Source organism: Rhinatrema bivittatum, chromosome 13 (genome assembly GCF_901001135.1).
Source record: "Rhinatrema bivittatum chromosome 13, aRhiBiv1.1, whole genome shotgun sequence".
Taxonomy (NCBI): domain Eukaryota; kingdom Metazoa; phylum Chordata; class Amphibia; order Gymnophiona; family Rhinatrematidae; genus Rhinatrema; species Rhinatrema bivittatum.
Window position 1 is genome coordinate 45,462,994 of NC_042627.1, and position 16,788 is coordinate 45,479,781.

At 42.2% G+C, this 16,788-nt stretch overlaps 1 protein-coding gene across 3 annotated transcripts in view; it reads right to left on the reverse strand.

Moving 5' to 3' along the window:
• The window catches only part of LOC115075226 (myocardial zonula adherens protein-like), a 165,281-nt gene that overhangs the window by 70,709 nt on the left and 77,784 nt on the right, over positions 1–16,788 (reverse strand). For all 3 annotated transcript variants that reach the window (XM_029575508.1, XM_029575506.1, XM_029575507.1), the window contains exons 10-11: positions 10,198–10,292; positions 3,642–3,747 (exon numbers count right to left, since the gene is read on the reverse strand). In XM_029575508.1, coding sequence (XP_029431368.1) covers positions 3,642–3,747; positions 10,198–10,292 — 201 coding nt within the window. The remainder of the gene's footprint in view (positions 1–3,641; positions 3,748–10,197; positions 10,293–16,788) is intronic.

The following is a 16,788-nucleotide window of genomic DNA, read 5'->3' on the forward strand; positions in this document are numbered from 1 at the left end:
TGCAAAGATAAGCAGATTTTAAAATATGCTCACGTGAGAGACACAGCCAGTTTTTCCAATTGCTCCACCAGTTTGCCCAGTCTATCTCAAGGTCATCCAGACCCCTCTGGTTCTTCATCCTGCACTCCTCCCCAGTTGACCCGGACACCTCTCGCTGGCGTGTTAAGCCTAAATAGCAATTTCTGCAGACTTGCACCTCATCAGGAGCAGCAGTAAATATACGCAGCTAACAGGTCACTGCGCACTGCAGCGGCCAGTTTTAAAATATGGAATTACGTGCATATAACTGTTGACCCTGCCTTAGAACACACATGCCCCACCCCCCCAACTCCTTCCCCCCTCCCTTTTTTTTTTTTTTTTTTTTTTAACTCGTGCATAAGTATGTATGCACATCATTTCTGGCTTTTAAAATACGCATTGCTTGTGAGCAGCCCAAATACTCGCATATATGGGCTTTATAGTGCAAGCAACGCTTTTAAAATTTGCCCTTGTCCTCCATTAAGAACACAGATCATTGAAGAAGATGGACGAAATCCATTTTTAGCAATTATATTTTCTAGTAATTTATGGCTCTTTTTAATGTTATGATAGTTGTCTGTAAAACAAATAAAAACATTAGGAGGTCCATATTCAGAAGCATTTAGATGGATAACTCAGAAGTTATCTGGCCAAATTAATATTTGGGCACTTAGGCCTGGATTTTCTAAGGTCGCAGACCTTAGAAAATCCGGTGGTAATGGGGGGCGGGCCTGCGAAAGCTGGCAGCCATCGCGCCACTGCGGTGCACTGGCTGCCGGCGACGATAAGGGTCCTTACCTCTCGCCGCCAGCGATGTCTCCGCAGAGTCGGCCCCGGTGCCGCCCCAACTCCTCCTCTTCCGGGGCCGACTCTGCCCCCATTTAGTGATTGCAGCAAAAATGACCCCCTTAGCTGGCTATATTTTAACTAGCTAATAAGTTAGTCAGCTGGAATTTAGCCAGCTAACAGATCGATACTGTAACGTGCGGTTGAAGATTTCCCGTCTGTAACGTGCTGTGAGCGCACAATTCGGACGCGCAAGGCAATCCAGCGATACAGTCTCCAGTTTCACGCGTCCTTAGCGCTTCTTAAAACAGACGCATAACCCTTTCCACACCCAGCATGTATATGATATGTAAATGAACGAATTAGCTGTATAATGAAGGAATTAGCTATTCCCCTCCGATACTGTGACGCGCGCTCAGATTATCTCCTTTGTAACCCGCTATTTTGCCGCATCCTTAACCTGTTAGTTTACCGCTACCCTCTACTTGGTGTTAGTGTGGTGTGTTAGTGTGGTGTTCGAAAATTAAAATGGGAATAAAGTGTAAAAAATGGGGGTAAAACCAAAGGGAGTAAAGTGTAAAAAAACCATGGACGACCTCCATATTAACATTGCAGCGTAAGTTGTTTATATATATGTATAAATACCTGTCACTTTCCTGTCACTTTCCGAATCCCCCAGGCGTGCGGTCATCGAGGCGGCGGCGGCGGTGGGAGCCGGCGGGCGGGTGGGCGCGCGTTGGATCCAGGCGGCGGTGGGAGCCGGCGGGCGGGTGGGCGCGTGTTCGATCCAGGCCGTGGCCGGGTGGGCATGCATTCATCCAGGCAGAGGGAGCCGGCGGCGAAAGCGGCCTCCGGAGGCCGCTTTTGCCGCCGGCTCCCTCTGCCTGGATGAATGCACGGCCCCCGCCGGCAGTGAAGGAATGCCCGTGCGATTTCAGCGCTCAAGGCGTGACGTCACGACGCTTGACGTCACGCCATGTGACTGCCTTGAGCGCCGAAATCGCACGGGCATTCCTTCACTGCCGGCGGGGGCCGTGCATTCATCCAGGCAGAGGGAGCCGGCGGCGAAAGCGGCCTCCGGAGGCCGCTTTCGCCGCCGGCTCCCTCTGCCTGGATGAATGCACGCCCACCTGGCCGCGGCCTGGATCGAACACGCGCCCACCCGCCCGCCGGCTCCCACCGCCGCCGCCTCAATGACCGCACGCCTGGGGGATTCGGAAAGTGACAGGAAAGTGACAGGTATTTATACATATATATAAACAACTTACGCTGCAATGTTAATATGGAGGTCGTCCATGGTTTTTTACACTTTACTCCCTTTGGTTTTACCCCCATTTTTTACACTTTATTCCCGTTTTAATTTTCGCCCTGCGCCTTGCTTCGGGAGGGGGGGGAACCATCCACTTCCTGGTGCCTGTCATTTCAAATGTCATTTGAAATGACATTTGAAATGACAGGTACCAGCGCACCCAGGATACTGTATAGGCGCTGTATTAGCACCTTATACAGTAAAATGGGTTGCGCGGGCCTAACGCTTGCCTAACGCTTCGCGGCCGCGGCATGCATTTGCATGCAATTTGAAGAGAGTATCGAGCGGTAGGTGAAGAGAACTGTGCATGCGGGGAACGAGGGTGCGCCCGGCACTGCCGCACTGTTTCTACCGCGGCCTTAGAGTATCGATCTGTAAGTTAGGGGCGCTCTGGAGGCATAACTGGATGAGATGAGTCTTAGCTCAGGATACTCCTTTCTCCCCTCCTGAGGCCCTTTGTTCTCTCCTGGGTCTGGCTAGTTATCCCCCTGCTAAGGGAAATGCCCTGGGAGCAGGATTCCCTGCTGAGTTATTCTTAAGGTGGACCTGGCCAGATACCTGCCAGTTCCTTAAGGTGTTCTGAGCCTGCCTTCACAAATGTATAGTAGTGATTTATTAAACATTGTAATTACATCAAAATTAAGCACACAGCTCAGCCAATTTCTTGAACATGTTTTCTGCTCGCATTTGAAGACACAGCACCCAAGGTTCAACAGTGTTACTATTTGCTTTGACTGAATTGTCACAATGTTTTCTAACAGCTGTGTAAGACTATAGGCTCTTATTTTGTAGTTAGCAATACTGATGTTTTTTTTCTCCTTTGAAGTCCAGATAAAAGCTTCCTGTTGCAGCACATTTTTCAGCTTTCACAACAGGACCACCAAGTATCTTGGCAAGTGCAACAGTGTCTACATTACATCAACATATGTCTTTCCCAGTTTAATGTGTTTTTGTCGACCAAAGTCATGGGACAATATAAATTTACCTTACAGTATTGCAGCACATCTTAAAGCAAAATACTGCTTTGCTCATAAAATGTTCATACATCATCGATTTTATATCTATATATTATATATATATATATATATAGTAGGTAGACTCTATAATGTCCTCCAGGGGAACCATTAGTCATGAAAATAACATGATTTAGCTTTCCATGGATGACCTATTCTCTATGTGTGCTGGATATTAGCCCATTAAGCACTTTTCATGGGCTAAATATACAATGTGTGTCTGGACACACTAAGTGTATATTACAGCAACAGCTACTTTTTTTCTGCAGCTTTTATTGAAATCAAGTACACAATTCTGTGCACTTTAGAAATATAAGAAATTATAAATAAAGTGAACTATTACTCATATTACCACAAGAAATTTTTAAATAAAAATGGCAAATAATATTCTATTTTTAGTGACACACAGCAGCTAAAACACATTGAATCCACTAAGACCACAGCATTTTAAACAACAAATCATGCAGATATTCATGAGACACATTTAAGGAATATGAATTTTTTCTACAGCATACCTCTTCAATCATATTTTTTACTTTCTTCTGCTGGCAGTAAACCATGTCATCCAGGTGTTTAATTCGTTCTCGTAGACTGACTGCTGCTTCTTCCAGATGTTGAGATCTAACACAATGGGAAGGAAGATTCAGTAACTATTTTATGAGGCAATGCAGCATAAGCAGCAAAAATGCAATCTCACATAAATTATGCACTGGCTTGACTCGGCATCTAAAGAATCAGCAACTTGACTAAAATAAATGTGCTGAAATATGAGGGGCTAGAGAATGTCCAATAGTATTTCCATCAAGCAAGTCATTTATTTAATTATTTACGAACAACTGTTATTGCTCAATTTTAAAGGGATTTTATGTTAAAGTGCCTCTTTAGACAAATAACATAGTTTAAACAGCATTTTACCAGTTATTGGCTAACTAAATATATCGTAGAAATAATATACTATTTCTCAGAAAACTAGGACTTAGCTAAGCACTCAATCATAACTGCAGCCTGCTGCTGAGTCCTATGAAACTTCTCATTCACTAGCTTTCAGAAAAACTTATTTTCAGTTGATTCTGCAAGTTATTATGGGTCATTATGACTTTAGCACTCTCCAACAAGTTGAAGGTAGATTCCATAGCAAGGCATATGTAAGTGTTCTGTGGCATGGCCACATGTTACCTTCCAAAGTTATCATATCATCATACTTTGGATTATTAATAGCAATACTAAAGGAATTGATCACAGTACTACATCTCTATGCTGAGTTTCACTTTGCATTTCAGAGGGAGTCATACAAGGCTAGAGAATTGTTTCACAAGTTCTAGCATTGAAAGTTGCCTCAATGATGTCATGCTTCTTGGATTTGTATGGGTATTTACAATACCAATCTAATTGGTATATATGTAACCCCATCTTACTACACATAAAACGATGGGAGAGTTTTCCCTGTTCAAGAAGGATCCATCTCCCAAACTAATGTAGTGGATTCAAAATTATGAGTCATGCTGAAGGTGAAGTAGACCTGAATGGAGACAGCAGGGGTAGCTTATACTTCCCCTCCATGAACTCTGGCCCTTAAACTATTTCATACTGCTAGCAGCAATCAAGATTAAGCAGAACCACATCACTTTTAGGTAATCAAACTCTGAACTTTATTTCTGGTTTTAATCCAGCCACTATATACAGGAATAGCATAGACATAAATATACTGAGAGGTCCGTATTCAAAAGCCATTTAGACGGATAACTTAAAAGTTAACTGAAGGTGGCAAAGCAATGTGACAAGGTGATAACTAAAGCCAGAAGAATGCTGGGCAGCATAGAGAGAAGAATAACCAGTAAGAAAAAGGTGATAATGGAGTACTTTATTGTGAATGTTTTTATGGAAACTGCCTAGAAATATTGATAGGCGGTTTATACATTTTAAATAAGTAAATAAAGTACTGTGTTCAGTTGAGTCCACATCTCAAAAAGGATAGCGACAGGACTGAGGTGGTCCAAGGAAGGATGACCAAAATGGTGTGGGGGCAGTATTGGAAGAATTATGAAGACAGGCTGAAGGATCTAAATATGTATACTCTGGAAGAGAGGAGATGCAGGGGAGATAGGATACAGACCTTCAGATACCTGAAAGGTTTTAATGATGAACAATCCTTGAACCTTTTCAGTTGGAAATATAACAGTAGAACTACGGGTCATGAAATGAAACTCCGGGGGGGGGGGGGGGAGGAATGACCAGACACATCAGGAAATATTTCTTCAAGGACAGGGTGGTGGATGCCTGGAATGCCCTTCTGGAAGAGGTGGTGAAGACGAAAATGGTAAACGAATTCAAAAAGGCATGGGATAAACACTGGATCCCTAAAGGCGAGAGGTGGAAATAAAGAAAAGGGTGCATGGGAGTAACCTGCATGGAGCAGTAGCTACTACCCCTGTCAGAAGGCATGGGGATTACTACCCTTAACTAATTGGCTTTCATGATTATGACACAACTGCAATATCGCTCTATGCTTCAAGGGCAAGGTAAAAAAAAAGGGAAACTGGATTCAGACAACAGCCAACGCTGGGCCCTGACATTTACGGTCCAAGATAATGATGTGCAAACATTTGGGACAATGTGCAGGACTACTAATACAACCAACTCCAAAAGCAAATCACATTCAAGCAGCATTGTCTGAATTATCAAGAAGATTGCTCGCCCTGTACAAATGCTGATAGCAGTAATTTTGTTATGGGTTTGACTGTTGCTTGGTTTTGATTACCCCCAAGCCTTAACATAAGGCTTGGGGGTAATCTACATGGAGAGGTAGATACTACCCTTAACATACTGCCGGGGGTAATCTCAATGAAGTGGCAGTTAATACCATAAGAAACTTGCTGAGCACCTGGATGGAACATTTGGTCATTTTCTGCCATCATTACTATGTCACTATGTAAATGGCAAAACTGGCATGTTCAGCCACTTATCTGGCTAAATTCTAGCTTGATAACTAGTTATCCTACTAGAATATAGCTGGATAAGTCGGGGGCATTCCGGGGGCAGGCGGGAGGTGTTCCGGGAAGGAGCTGAGTTAGCCAGATAAGTTATCTAAGTCTGATATGCAAAGTTAGTGGGATAACATACCCAACTAACTCTAGTCATGCTACTTACTTGTCTTAAAGTTAGCAGGATAAACTTATTCAGCGGCACTGCCACAATGATGACTATCCCGGCAAAGTCAGCCAGATAATATATCTGACTAACTTGCCAAGCCACACAGCAACTGAATATGGACCTCTTTATACTCAGAATTCATGGGATACAAACAGTTGAGCAATCTTACTCATAATATACCATATAGGACTCCATAGAATAAGTGCAGCAGTCAGTCACTCATCCTACACTCGAAAGTCAGATCTCTCAACTCCACTTTCCAAACATTTTACAGAAATATAACTGTTTCATTCCTCATAGTACAGCTCTCCCATTTTCACACCATTAGATACACTTTCCTTTCCATATTTCAACCCACTCTGAACACAAGGGACAGTTACAACACTTCCAGATCCCTCTCCATTTTAAAACACCAGTCTCGACCCCTCGTGGGAAATTAGATTCACCTCCTTAGGAATTACTCACAACTGCCTCTTCATTCCTGTTTCTCCATTCCTCTTCTATACTCACTTGCAGGTCTTCTTAGTATCCTCCATGCACAGGGTTCTTCATGGGGTACTCCTCAGCTCAGAGCCACCCCTCTCTTCTTCAACCAGGCAATTTTCCTCAAGGGGAGGAAAGGCCTTTTCTCCACCTTTAACTCCTAGTTTTTTCCTCAGGGAAAGGAAACTTTTCTACTGTATGACCTCGGACCTCTTCCTTGAAGGGAAAGGTCCTGCAGGGCCCCACCCCATACTGGAATGGTCCCCAGGCCCACCAGCCCACAGGCTGGCTACTCCAGGCCATTACATCTTGGAGGTTCCTCTCACACCAACTCCAACCTGGGAAAGGGCAAACTCTCGCCAAATCCAACCAAATTTATACTTCCCGCTAAATCTTCTTCCATCAATCATGTAAACCCATGTTATTAAGGGAACAGGCACATCATCCCCTAAACCCAAGCAATATTAACATATTACATTGCTCAGATAATTCATTTTGTTTATAAAATGTATAAATTGTTGATCCAAACATCTCAGCGAGAAACAGAATATCCATAATTCCATAAACTTAAAACAAAGATACAGACAGAATGTACATAATCTTTGCCAAAACCTGAGTATATCCAAATAAACAAACAAACAAAAAAAGAGCCATGACCAACGCCAATCATCTCAGCAGTACCTTACTGGCCAGGTCCATACTTTTATTTCTTTCTCACAAAATCAAATAAATAAATGCCATCCAGTGGTCACTCAACATTACTACAAGTGCAACATATAATGCGTTCAGATAAAATGTTAAACAGTAAACTTCCTGGGTCTTCCCTGCTCAAACAGACGTAGACGGGTGCATTCAGCCAAATGCACCTTTCTGCCTGCAGAACGTGCAAGCTGCTAAAGCTGATTAAGGGAGGGTCTCCCCTACAAATGCATAAAAACTAGCAATTCAGGGGGCAAATTTTATAACTGCTCACATTTGTGCAAAGTCTGTTGATACTTTTTACCTGCAAACTTTATACTAATTTTCAAAGGAAAGTATGTGTTTTCCCTTAGAAAATCATCCCACACACATTTACAATTTTTTTTTAAATCAAAAAGCATGGGTATAAGTGCAACCTCCCCTCCCCTCCCCCTATCCCCAGGGCACTTCTGTGCACTGTGCATAAAAGTGCACAGATAGAAGCCCTACATGCATTCTTTTACCCCCATACAGGGAAAGCAATTTTTAAAAAGCTAATTTCTGTGGGTAAAGCACTGTTTTACCAATGGAAATGGCTTTTAACATTACTCTGTGAAGGTAACAAATCCTCAAGAGAGAAAATTTATTTTGCATCATAAGCTAAATATTTTCTCAAGACTATATCATCCAGCCATAAATCTAGTGAAGTCTGGTGGTGTTTTTACTCACATCAGAAGTAAGATGTTTTTGAATTGTGTGGTAGCTGGTGAATTTGTCTGAAGTATCATTAGACAACCACACTTCATCCTGTAGTCAAACGAGTCAAATACTACAGAACGATAATAGATGGGGGATTTTTGATGATTACAACACTCAATGCTAAATTGTTAAATTGTAATTCTATGACAGACATGGGTCTCCACAACTACAGAAAAGAGCACATTCTCATAATGAAGCCAATATTGAAACGCTCCTTAGTCAGATATGTAGGATGTATCTGGATAAGTGGCAGCTGCAGTGCTGAATATTCGGCTATGTTCAGCAGCTGCCACTTAGCCAGATAAGTATTTATCCAGCTAAGAAGATTGCCAGATATTTTTGGGGCAGGCAATGGGTGGATTGAGGCAGGGCACTTAACTGGATAAGTGCCTATATTCAGCCTTATCTGGTTAAGTTAACCAGATAAGTTAGACCTGCTCAATACTTATCTGGTTAGCAGCATAGATATCTAGATAAGTTATATCCAAATAACTTAGATAACCAGATATCTTTGAAATACTGGGTCTAATATAAATAACCAATCACTAGGTGACTGATGAATTAAAGCGCAAAAAATTTTCTACACAATGAGTTTCAGTGTGAACAATTTCTTACAACCTTACAACTGCGTATCTATTAAAATCCGGGGTCGGCGCGCGCAAGGCTGTGCAAAATTGGCAGCCTGCACGCGCCGAGCCGCATAGCCTGCCTCCGTTCCCTCCGAAGCCACTCCGAAATCAGAGCGGCCTCGGAGGGAACTTTCTTCCACCCCGCCGCACCTTCCCCTCACTAACCCGCCCCCGGCCCTAACTAATTCTCCCCCCACCTTTATCGCGAAAGTTACGCCTGCCCAAGGCAGGCGTAACTTGCTCGCGCCAGGCCGGCTGCTGGCACGCCATGATCCGGTCCAGGGGGTGATCCGGAGGCCGCAGCCACACCCCCGGAACGCCCTCAATGACATGCCGCCGCGACACGCCCCCGACATGTCCCCGATGATGCACCGGCCGCGACGCGCCCCCAACACGCGCGTCCCGGGGCTTTGCGCGCGCCGGCAGCCTATGCAACATAGGCTCGGCGCGCGCATCTTGTGAACATGCAAAAATGCGAAAAGTTGGGTGTTTTGCATGAAACTTTTCACAAAAACCTCTTTTGCAGAAAAATAATTTCACAAAAGCAGTCCTCACAAAAGTAAAACTTTCACATGCAGCTGGCTACAACGCAAACATTTATTGAAACCCTACCTTCAAACCCTTTCCCCCCAGTGAGCTCCTGCAATGTAAAATCGTGCAAAACAATTTATTAGAGGGGGATTTTGTGAAAACGGGTGTGCAAAAGAAGCTTTGCGGGTCCGTTGCCATAAAAGAAAAACACAAAATAAAGCTATGCTTCAAAGGGATGTAGTTATTTTCTTGGCTCAGGGAAACAGGGCTTTCTGCAAAGAGCTGCATATTGTGTGTGTGTGTGTGTGTGTGTGTGTGTGTCTGTCTGGCCTCATGGCTCTTACACAACATGGTGGCCCTGTCCGGGTCCTCCAGCCATAGAAATGTTTTGTAATTTCTCAGTTGTGGCAATGCATGAAAGATTTCTCTTGCACTTTTGCTGTGGGTGCAAATGACCTCATTTGTATTTGTAGCAAAATTTTGCAAAAGGGCCATTAACCTACAGTAAACAGCGTGGGTTAGTACAACACACTGTAAGCATTTATTTTATCAGACGGCAAGTTTTCCCAAGTAATAAGGTATGTAGCCAATGCAATATCCAGACTACAAATGCAACTGCAATACATAATTTGTACTTGGCATTTTCCCTTCCAATTCATGTGAAGAAGAGTACATCAAACCTGGCTTTCAAATAAATGTTTTTGCTGCAGACAAAGAATTCACAAAAAAATGTTGAAAAAGGGCCAGCCCCTTTTGAAACAACTGAGTATGGAGCCATCAATTCCCGCTGAAGCGCAGAAGTGATCAACATAAGGAGATCTCCCAAGGAACGGGACTTTACCTCTCTCTGCTTACGTCACCGCTTTGAGGCTGTGCTTCAAATCCACGAATCTGTTCTTCGTGCTGTGACAACTGAGCTTGGAGATGCTGCCGTTCCTGAATCATCAAGAGGACCAATTTACTTTTTTTTTTATAATCACCACTATCCCATGCGCAATACAATACTTTACTGGTTAGCGATTGTTAGGATAGTTTTGAAATTGTCCACTAAAGGAAACAACTTGAGCAAAGGTTAAATAACCCAAACTTTAGTTCACTGATCAACCCCACACACGTGTTCATGAAAAGGAGGTCCTGTGAATCCAAATAAATAACTCTATATGCTATGCCAATAAACTATTAAAGATTTATATGATATCAGAAGATGCAGCTGAAAAAAGGATTTTTTTTTTTTTTGTTCTCAGAAAACAATAATCAATAGCAGGAAACTGATTTGTACTGCTAGACTGACATTTCACTTGCATTCTGGCAGTCTATGAGAAGAGGCAGACTGTGAAGCCTTGAATGCTCACATACTACATCCGATTTCTTGTTGGTTCTCTGAAATGTATCACAGCCTATAAAGATAGCAGGCTTTGAGTTAAATGTATACATTGCGCAAAAGCTCCCCAGTGCTATTGGTACTTGAGTCTCACTGTCACTTCTTGTGACCTTGAGCAAGTTACATTACCCTCCACTGCCTCAGGTACAAACTTAGATTGTGAGCCCTCTGGGGACAGGGAAATACATACAGTACCTGAATGTAATCTGAAGTGCTGAAAAAAGTGCAAAAGGCAGAATATAAAAATCTAAAATAAATAAATCATGCACAATTTTTTTTCGTACTAGACTTACTTAAAGCTAATTTACATGTTAAGTGAAATTTACATCATATCCAAATGGCATATGAAATTTAATGTGGATAAGTGCAAGGTGAGGCATATAGGGAAAAATAACCCATGCTACAATTACACAATGTTGGGTTCCTTATTAGGTGCTACAACCCAAGAAAGAGATCTAGGTGTCATAGTGGATAACACATTGAAATCGTCGGTTCAGTGTGCTGCGGCAGTCAAAAAAGCAAACAGAATGTTGGGAATTATTAGAAAGGGAATGGTGAATAAAACGGAAAATGTCATAATGCCTCTGTATCGCTCCATGGTGAGACCACACCTTGAATACTGTGCACAATTCCGGTCGCCACATCTCAAAAAAGATATAATTGCGATGGAGAAGGTACAGAGAAGGGCTACCAAAATGATAAGGGGAATGGAACAACTCCTCTATGAGGAAAGACTTTTCAGCTTGGAGAAGAGACGACTGATGGGGGGTATGATAGAGGTGTTTAAAATCATGAGAGGTCTAGAACGTGTAGATGTGAATCGGTTATTTACTCTTTCGGATAGTAGAAAGACTAGGGGGCACTCCATGAAGTTAGCATGGGGCACATTTAAAAATTTAATCGGAGTAAGTTCTTTTTTACTCAACGCACAATTAAACTCTGGAATTTGTTGCCAGAGGATGTGGTTAGTGCAGTTAGTATAGCTGTGTTTAAAAAAGGATTGGATAAGTTCTTGGAGGAGAAGTCCATTACCTGCTATTAAGTTCACCTAGAGAATAACCACTGCCATTAGCAATGGTAACATGGAATAGACTTAGTTTTTGGGTACTTGCCAGGTTCTTGTGGCCTGGATTGGCCACTGTTGGAAGCAGGATGCTGGGCTTGATGGACCCTTGGTCTGACCCAATATGGCATTTTCTTATGTTCTTAAATTGTGCAGGCTAAACGATTTGTGATTCTTATGTAGATTTCTTTGTGCAAAGTATATTTATTGCTTAGTGATGCAACCTGTAGGATTTCCTGCACAACTGCATTGCATACAACTGTTCCCTATTTTTTTGTCCTTTCCTTAGAATATAGCCCCTTTGTCTGGTGTAGATCAAGAAATTGAAGCCTCTATGCCCTTTCCTATAGAAACATGATGGCAGAAAAAGACCATTACAGTCTATCTAGTCTGCCCGTCCACACCAATATTCAGCTTTACGATCCCTACCACTCCCTCAGAGATCCTCTTAGGCCGATGCAATAAAGTGCGCTCAGCCTAGAGCACAGGTTAACCTGCGGTTGGACGCATTAAATTAACACCCGATGCAATAAAAAGGGGATGAGCTCATCCACAACACGCGTCCAAACAAACGCATAGCTAATAGCGCTTATCACATGCAAATGCCATGTAAATGAGGCAATTAGCTGTTATCCTGATGCAAAAAACAAAACAAAACAAAAAAATGCTGTGTGCCCAACATGCACTTTTTTTTAACACAGCAAATCAACGCCAGCCCCTGTGCTGGCGTAGTCTTGCTACGCGTCAAGGGTTTAACTAAAAAACAAAATACTGCTTTTCTGTGGTTCCTCCTACCTAGTATCGTTATGATACTAAGATCTAATACTTGTGATGACTAAAAAAATATTTAAAAAAAATAAAAGGTTTGATGAAAAAATAATTTTGGGGCGCACAATATACAGCTTCAGGCTGTGTATATTGTGCCAGTAAATTATCTGCAGTGGGATAAAACAGACCTTCATACTGAGCATCTTTTTCCTAACCTGTGCACAGCCACGTCTCCTGGGTGCCCTGCCCAATGCTTTTGAGCACCAGGGACACACAATTTAACTCTAGCGCGTCATTTTTAGCATGGCAGCTCATTATAATATTGCATCACGCGCCCAGGAGAGGTGGATGTGTGCACATTGAAAAAACGGCGCCCAGCTTGGATGCACAGTTGTACATGTGTGATATTACATTGGCCCCTCTATGTTTATCCCATGCTTTCTTGAATTCAGATTCCGTCCTCACCTCCACCAGGAGGCTGTTACATACATCCACTACCTTCTCTGTAAAGAAATATTTCCTAGATTACTTCTTTTACCCTCATCCCATGCCCACGCATTCCACAGCCTCCTTTTCCTTTGAATGAGGCCTGTCTCCTCTGCATAGAAACCATCTGAGGTATTTAAATGTCTCTATCATATCCTGTTTCTGCATCATACTATACACTTTGGGGGTCAATATTCAAAACCATTTAAGTGGTGTGACTCACAAGTTATCCAGTTAAATGGCAAGTTTTTTTTAATATTGGACCACTTATCTGGCTAAATTTTAGCTGAAGTCATATTCAGCAAAAATTTAGCTGGATTAAAATTTTTTTAGAAAAAAAGTGTTCCAGGGGAGTCCTAAGTTATTTGGCTAACTTAGCCTATTTATGCTTCCTGTGCTTCTTCTGTCAGAGCAGCACTGGAAGCACCAGGGCAGATAAGAGATACCTTGATCTCAGCTGAGTTTTCAGGGATCGGGGGTCATGTGCCTGAGGTTACAGGTGGGTAGAGGGCAAGGAGGGGGGTCGGGAAGGAGAGAAGTGGAGGCTGTTCTGTGACCCGCAACATTTTTTTTTTTTTAAACATCTTTGGAGGGATTTGGGCGAGTTGGAGGCTGCTTGCCTTGGCAAGGCCAGTTATGACTTACTGAATATACCCCCACTGTATTTCTTCTTCCAGACATTTGAATGTGATCTATGGTTAGAGTTTTATATTTAGTTTATATCCATTAGGAATCTGGCTGTCTTCCTCGGCTTATTTTCTTTTCATCCACACTACTTTAGATTCTCATGGTTCCCATGGTCAAATACTATGGTCCTTCTGTCTCATGACTTGGCTTCAGCTTCATCATATCTCTGATCTTTTTGCAAAAAATATTTTCTCTCTGATTTCCCACTCATCCCTTATTACATAACCCCCCCCCCCCCCCATCTCAAATAGCAAGCTTGAGTGTCTCTGGAAGCATGGACAAACTTCCTGTACAATCAGAAAGCATCACCACGGTAGCAGCTGCCTTCCTTTCTTTCTACCACCCCTCCCCCCTCCCAAACATGAGCACATCACCTCCATGACCACATGTGTAATCCTGCAACCTGAGCAATGGGCCTTCTCTCCATCTTGCAGCCTGCCCCAACTATAAAAAGCTTTTTGTAAACAAAACGCAAAGAATAGACAGCCAATTTCCCTAACTGTGGAGCATCTTGAATATCCAACCCCACTCCCACGTAGAAGTCGGACATCCAGGATTCAGAAATCAAGAATAACTGGATTACAGTGGGCTCTGGCAGAATAAGGCCTGTGATGAAAAGACACCCACTCTCTCCACCATTACTCTTACATAATATCTTTTCTGCACTGGATAACAAAGAAGCTCCAGGAATAGAAAATGTGGCGATATCTGAAAGGGATGTAGTCACCCTGTGTGCCCTGAAACCCTTAAACATCAAAGGTCATAAAAGGAAGCTTCTTCTTCTGCTGGGAGACTCAGTAATCAGAGGAACCAATTTAGGTAATAATTTTGATGGGGACACAACAGCTAAATGCCTTCCAGCATCCTCAGCCAACCAGATAGTCAACGCAATTACAGAAGAAAGTACAGATTCCAGTACCAATGTTATCATCCATCTGGGGAACAATGACCTTGCTGGACTTAGTATCCTTGCAGTACAGAAAGATTTCCAAAACCTAGGGACAAAGATTAAACACATGGCAGAGACCATTGCCTTTTCAGAAATATTACCTGTTCATGGAAATGGGAAGGAAAGGCTCTACCATGTAGATAACTTCAATGTTTGGCTCAAAGCAGGGTGTAAATCAAGAGGTTTTGGTTACACTGGTGGATGGGGCCGTGTATGGAACAGTAAAAGGTTATACTGTAAAGATGGTCTACATTTGTCCTTGGCTGGAAATAGGATGCTGTGAGAAATTCAGAGCATATACTATGAGGCATTTAAACTATAAGGTGGAGGTGGCAAATGAAATTGCCATGTCACTCCCAAGCAAGACAGGAGAAAAACAAGTAAATCAACTCAAAATAGCAGAAAAGATGACTAAGAAGAGCAGCAATCCTAGGGAGACAAACTGGAAAGCTATGACCACAAATGCTCATAGTCTGGGCAATAAAATCCCAGACCTGCAGGCCTTAATGGTGGAAGCGGACTTGGACATAGTTGCTGTTAGAGACCTGGTTCGCTGAGTCTCATGATTGGGATATGGCCATAATGGGCTATAACTTGTTAAGGAAGGACAGAGAGAACAAAAAAGGGGGAGGAGTAGATCTTTATATCAAAAACAATATCCAGGCAACTGAACTGCAAGGAATTCAGAGTTAACCAGATACCTTAGCTGGCTAAATCTGGTCAGTCCAAAGAGCTCTCCTAAAGTTAGTCAGCTAAAGTTAGTCAGATAAATTTAAGATGGCCGGATATATTCGATAGTGTGGCTGCACTATTTAATATACCTCCAAAGTTAGCTGAAAAAGTTTATCTGGCTAACTTCTATCTGGACAGTGACTGATTATGGGCCTCAGATTGTTGTAGCAGCATATTCAATTTCTGTCTTGACTAACATATAAACCACCAGAAACATCACTCAATCTGTATTACATATTAACACATTTGAATAATCCAAGTATTACGGTATTAATGATTTCATACACAATGACAAAATATATTCCAATTCTGCTTTGTGCGCTTGGGTTTTCACTGAATTGCACTGTGATAGTACTCTCCCCTTTAGTTTTGTGTGTGAAAAAACAAGATGGCATAAGAGGGTCAAACTTTGTCCTTCTGTTTGTGGTGGCTGGACGATTGGTAAACAAATGTCAGGGTTACATTCACTAACAATTAATAGAGATTCTATTGATTTACATAACATGGCTATTGTTTTGCTGTAAGGGGGTTGCAAGACCTAGAGGCAGTTTATTGGCATCAAATCTAATTTATTTTCCTTACTGCCAAATGTTCTAAAGATGCCTATTGAAGGAAGTAGAAATGCATTGCACTCCCCCAGGAGTAAAATGCAATCAATTCAGCAAAGGGGACATCTACTCAGAAAAACGAGGAGGCTTTGAAGAAATCATAAAGCCCTGCAGCAGGTATTCCACATTCAAAAAGAACACAAGTTACTCCATGCCACTACCAGATTTCAGTGACCTTACATACATATTTATTATAGATTTAATTTAAAAAATAGCCACCCAAAGTCAACCAATCCCTTCCCTAACCTCCATGTAATCTCTACATCCACTAAAGGTGACCTAAATGTTGGTTCCAGCTCATGAATATATATTATATTTGAAGATGTGTTATATGCATGCATGCTGGTAAGACTGGTGTAACACATTGGGTGTGGGCTTTGCCTACGGAAATATATGAGTAATCTGAAAGAACAACATATATACACGCCCATGACCAACAGACTAGTCTGTATAGAGGCTCAATCGTGTTAAAAAGAATCAAAATTTATATTCATATATGTTTTAGGCTCATCACAACAGAAAAAAAAAAGATAGGGTATTATCAAAGCAGTGTACATTCACACCTGCTGATATACTCCTGTTTGCCCCTTGACAGCATTCAGATCTTGCTGATCAGCAAACAAACAAGCAAGAGTCAGAAATAACACACATAAAGCAGGAGAAAGAAAATCTTACTGCAGGACCAGACTACACAGTAATTATGTGCTTTCCTTGTATAACATATTCTATAGTCCTCCAAAAGAAGTACATCTCCCTAG